Source organism: Panicum virgatum, chromosome 5K (genome assembly GCF_016808335.1).
Source record: "Panicum virgatum strain AP13 chromosome 5K, P.virgatum_v5, whole genome shotgun sequence".
In the NCBI taxonomy this organism is placed as follows: domain Eukaryota; kingdom Viridiplantae; phylum Streptophyta; class Magnoliopsida; order Poales; family Poaceae; genus Panicum; species Panicum virgatum.
Genome location: NC_053140.1, coordinates 26,011,453 through 26,017,227, shown reverse-complemented (window position 1 = coordinate 26,017,227; position 5,775 = coordinate 26,011,453). Strand labels below are relative to the sequence as shown.

The following is a 5,775-nucleotide window of genomic DNA, read 5'->3' as shown; positions in this document are numbered from 1 at the left end:
CACAACAGGGACGCCAATGGCCGAGTCGTCAAGTGGTCGGTGGAGCTAGGAGCCCTCTCCATCGAGTTCCTCCCCCGCTCCACCATCAAGTCACAAGCCCTGGTGGACTTCATCCCTGAGTGGACCGAGATTCAGGATCCACCACCTGACGAGCAACCCGAGCACTGGGTCATGTACTTTGACGGCGCCCTCAACCTCGACGGCGCCGGGGCAGGTATCCTCTTCATCTCTCCGAGAGGTGAGCAACTAAAATATGTCCTGCAGCTACTCTTCAAGGCCACCAACAACACGGCCGAGTATGAGGCCCTCATCCACGGTCTCAGGATCGCGTCCTCACTCGGCATCAAGAGGCTACTCGCATATGGCGACTCCAAAGTCGTCATTCAGCAAGTCAATAAGGATTGGGACTGCACCCAGGAGATGTTGGATGCCTACTGCAAGGAGATCCGCAAGCTTGAGGCCCACTTCTACGGCCTGGAATTTCATCACGTCCTCCGAGACTACAACGTGGCAGCTGATGTACACTCCAACCTGGGCTCCAAGCGGGCACTCGTCCCGGCCGGCATCTTCGTGCAGGCTCTCAACTCTCCCACTGTCAAGATCGAGGAGGAACCTCCTACCAAACCTGACCTAGGGCCAGACCTAGGCCAGGAAGTACTGGTCGCCGATCCAGATTGGTGAGCCCCAATACTCGACTTCATCATCAGCAATAAGTCCTACACGAAGGACAAGGAGCATGAGCGACTCGCCCGCCGAGCTGCAAGCTACGTTGTCATTGGAACCGAGTTGTTCAGGCACTCAGCCTCTTCAGGAACCCTCTCCAAGTGCATATCCCAGTCAGATGGAGTCCGACTCCTCAGCGAGATCCACTCGGGAATTTGCGGAAACCACGCAGGAGCTTCCACCCTGGTGGGCAAAGCTTTCAGGTCAGGCTTCTATTGCCTGACGCCCAAACCATCGTCAAACGATGCCTTGGATGCCAGTTCTTCTCAAAGCAACATCACATCCCAGCTCAGGCTCTGTGGACGATCCCTCCATCCTGGTGGGACCCCTGAAAACAGCGCACGGCGGCTACACCCATATATTCATCGCCATTGACAAGTTCACCAAGTGGATCGAGGTGAAGCCGGTCTCTTCCATGTCAGTAGCCAAGGCAGCCGAGTTCATCCAGGAGATAACGCACAGGTTCGGAGTGCCCAATCGGATCATCATAGACCTGGGCACCTCTGTCACTGGATCGGAATTCTGGGACTTCTGTCAGGAAAGCTGCATCGATGTGTACTACGCCTCCGTGGCTCATCCCAGGTGCAACGGCCAGGTGGAACGCGCTAATGGCTTGATCCTCCGGGGGCTCAAAGCCAGGATTTTCGACCCGATCGAAAAATACATCTCCAAGTGGATCCAGGAACAACCCAAAGTAGTATGGGGGCTGCGTACGCAGAGAAGCCGGGGCACTGGCTACTCCCGCTTCTTCATGGTCTACGGTTCTGAGGCTATCCTCCCGACGGATATTGCCTTTGGTGCTCTGCACACCCAGAACTACGACAAAGGCGAGGCCGAATCAACTCGGCGAACAGACCTTGACTCGGCCGAGGAGCACCGTCTGACGGCAGCCCTCCAGCACGCCCGGTACGAGCAGCAGCTATGTCGTTATCATGACAAAAACGTCCAGCAACGCGACTTCAACGTCGGCGACCTGGTACTCCGATAGGTCCAGACCCCCGGAGGCAAGTTAACTCCCCCCATGGGAAGGGCCCTTCATCGTGAGCAGTGTAGTTGTCCCAGGAACCTACAGACTGCAACGCGAGGACGGAACAGATGTGGGCAACCCTTGGAACATCGAGCACCTTCGTCGCTTCTATCCGTAGAAGAAAAAAACAAAAAAGAGATATGTACTCTACTCATCAGTTATTAATAAAGTTCAAAGTCTTCAGTTATTCGTATTTGTCCATCCCCGACCCGTCCAGTACACTCGGGGGCTGTGCGTCGGTCAGCCCGACTCATCTCTCACACTCGGGGGCTGGGCTTGGCCAGTCCGACTTGCCGAAGTCTGCCTAGTGCAGGTACCCCCAATGTAACCAGTCGTTGCGAGCACAACCCTGATAGTCGTGGAGCCACCCTGCGTCACCTTCTACCGCCCGCATGCTTGATGATCAGCTCTCAACTCGGCAAGTAAAGGCACATCGCAGGGTCGTCTGTTCCAAACTACTCTGCCAACTCAGCAGCAATTCGGATTACGGAATCTAACACAAACACATGCAAATTTATTTACATACAAAATAAATATTGTTTCTTTTGGCCACCCGCTGACCATTTTTTTCAGCTCCTACAATTACAGGTTCAGGTCGGCCGCCATGCACTCTGCGATTGGCCGGGCGTCGGCGAGGTAGTCGGCCCAGGCGAGGTCCGAGGTCTCCGGCGCCATCCCGTCACCCACCGGCTCCAAGTCGGCCTCCGGGAAGTCGGACTTCACGAGTCCCAGGGTGTACTGGGACGCATCCTCGGCGACCCCCCTGGTAAAGACACCAAGCCGCCCGCGCACCTCCTCCAACCATGCGTCCAGCTCCTCCGCCGCGGCCATACCCTCCGGCTCAAAGGCGGCAAGGATGGTGCTCACCTTGCCGGTAAGCTGCCCTAGGGCCGCGACCGCCACAGCAAGCCGAGCCTTCGCACCTGTCAGCATGGATTTATCTCAACTCCCTGCGAGTCGGATCCGAAAGGAAACAGGGTGGTTCCAGAATCATACCTTCGCGTGCCTGGTGCTCCAGGCAGAGCTTGCCCTCCGTGGCACCCTCTCTGGCCTCCGCGGTCTCCCGAGCCTTCTTGTAACACCCGGTTTATAAAAGGACATAAACTGAGCAATCATATATGTGCCAGGATCAAGTCACACGTATATACAACAGAATGAACAGTATATCACAGCACATATCACGTAAAAAGATATAATAAAGCGAGTACGAAAGTTATTTATTACATTAATGACAAAATGTCTGATACAGCGGAAGCGTAGAAACATATACGAGAAGCTCTCGGAAGCAGGGCGCCACAGGGACTTCGACTGGGAGACGAAACGCCTAGAAGTCCTCGTACTCCTGGAAGCTCCGGGTGAACTCCCTCGCGTCGGCAGGAACTGAGCAGCAGTAGAGTACCCCCAAGAGGAAAAAGAGTAGAGTTGGCAAGAGTGAGTACACAACTTGTACTCAACAAGTATAACACAAACTATGAGGCTCTAAGGTTGGCTGACTGACAGCATTAACTTTTAAGTCTTGGCAAAATTTTATTAAAACTAATTACTACAAGTTGGTGAATTACCATAAACCCAGTCACATAGTAATTAATCAAAATTAATCATGTTACTACTGAGAACCAAACCGAAACCACCAAGGTAACCCCGAGAGGCACCCCCCTCGTCGGAAGGAGATAACCCCGCTAATCAAAAGGAGGATCTGGGCCGCTCATGACCGTGAGCACGGCTAGTATACCAGTTTTACACTCTGCAGAGGTTGCACATCTTTACCCACAAGTCGTGAGCTACGCTAGTTGTTCATCACACTTCCTTAGGTGAGATGACTAGCAAACTCACTACGAGGCCGTTACAAAGGACACGTTGGTAAGGTGTAACTGCTAAAGGAATCAGGCTCCGCAACGATGGTAACCACCTCAAGGGGTACGCAGACCAAGCCTCGTTGCCTGGGCACCATTGAAGCTTACCACCCTTGTCCCGCAGGTAAGTTACTCCAAACCAAAAAGACCTAATTATTACGCCAAGACCGTCCCATTCCAGTCTTGTGGTAGCGCTGTTGTCCCAGGTTGTCGCTCTATGAACCGGTCCTTATCGAGAGTGGCCAACCAGGCAGTAAGCACTGTGCTGGCCCCCTAAACCATGTTTCTAACAAAACCAATTTTAACTAGATGTGAGCCCCTCAAACGGGTCACTCTCAGAATTAAGTTGCATATACCATTAATCAAATTAATTAAAAAGGACCAAGTGTGTTATAGCGCGGCACCCAGCACAACTAACCAAAATGCAACTCAAGGTAATTATATAAAGGATAAATGTGGCTAGGAAATCCTTATAGGCATACAGTATTAAAATGCAGTATGAAAGTGTATTTTAAAGTGATAGGTTGTTCATGTTATACTTGCCTTCCTCATACTGCTCCTGCTGCTGCTCAAACTGCTCAAAAGATGGCTGCTCCGGGTACTGGTACTGGGGCTCCTCAGATGGATCAACATCTACTCACGAACACATGGCCAAAACAATGCACAACAATAAGCATACAAGCAAACACTAACAAAAGCTAAGAAACAGTACATCAGTACATAGGAACATCACACTAAACTAGTCTAAAACTATTCTACGTGTTACAACGATCGCGTGGACATAAAGAACACCTAAAACGGAGCTAAAACGCGAAAACTAGAGCAAAAACAAGGTCTAGGGGCTTTTCTGCAAGAAAAACTAAGTTTCTGGGGTTTTATTCAAAAACCGAGGGCCTAAACGTAATTAAACCTTAACTCTGGGGTCTAACTCGCAAAAACAGCAGCCCTGGACGGCGGGTTCTATTATGGGAAAGCTCAGGGGGATCCGTGTAAAAATGTGGGCAGATCTGCAAATACTTTTACACTGCCACAGAGTGCGGGTTGAATCTAGGAAAGAGCAGGGGGTTTTCTGCGAAATGACCAGCGCTGACCGTTTTTCTGGGTTCTTTGACTCCGGGCCGACTAGATCGTGACCGTCGGATTAGGATCTGGCGGTCCAGAGACCGGGGACGAGAGACAGCGGCGGCGCGTGTCGCCGGGGCGTGGTTCCGCGGCGGCGGGCTCGCCGGAGATGGCCAATCCGGCGTTCCCGTGGCCAGTTTGGACCGCGGCTTGGCTCAGGAGCATGCCCGTGGCACGCGTAAGCCACTGGGGCACTCAACGGGGCGCTGCGGGGCTGGGAGGGGGATTGTCGCCGACGTGGGCGGCTCGGCGGCGGTGGAAAAACGCCGGCGAGCGTGACCGGGGCACCTAGGGTGCGTCACACGTGAACGCGTCTAGCGCAACAGAAAGGAGAGGCCGAGGGGATGCTCACCAGGCTTGGAAACGGGCTGTGGCGTGACGCAGCGGCACCGGCGGCGGAATTCGGCGGTGGGTCGCGGCGGCGCTTGAGGGAGAGGCTGTTGCAGTGGAGCTCCAGCGTCTGGGCTCCGCGGATCGACTCCTGGCGAGTCTGCGAGGCCGGCAGAGGGGTTAACAGGACCGGAGTGGCACCGGCGGCAAGTAATTGCGGCGAGCTCCGAGCTCACCTGCGCGGCGGTTCCTGGCGCGATTCCGGCGATGCTCGGACTGGAGTCGGGGCTGGGGGTTTCGGTGGTGTTCCCGACGTTGAGGCGGGGCTCCTGGGGTGGTTGGCAGGGGCTAGAAGGCTGTGGCGGGGCCGGTCCGCGGTGGCGCAGAGGAGCCTGCGCGGCGGAGCAAGGCGGAGGCGGCGGCTAGGGTTCGAGGCGGCAAGGGCGTGGAGGGGTAGGTGCACAGGGGCGTCACGGGCCGGTTTAAGGGGAGCAGGGCGAGAATTGCTGCGTGGAGCGGCGGGAAGGGGATCCCGGCGATCTCGCCGGTCATCTCGGGCGCGGCCGTTGCGCGGAGGGGGAAAGGAAAGGGAAGGGGACCCGCTGACATGTGGGCCTGCGGGTCAATGACAAAGCGAGCGCGAGCGGGTCGCGGGGCGCGCACGTGGGCTCCGTGCTGCTGCGTGGGCCGGCTGAGGAGGCTGGGGCGCGCACGAGCGGG

The 5,775-nt window shown here is 55.3% G+C and overlaps 1 protein-coding gene across 1 annotated transcript; it reads left to right on the top strand.

Moving 5' to 3' along the window:
* Positions 1 to 967: 967 nt before the first annotated feature.
* On the top strand, positions 968 to 1,711 carry LOC120709815. The gene has a single exon (XM_039995457.1). It carries the CDS (start codon positions 968 to 970, stop codon positions 1,709 to 1,711), a length of 744 nt encoding a protein of 247 aa, XP_039851391.1.
* Positions 1,712 to 5,775: the final 4,064 nt, after the last annotated feature.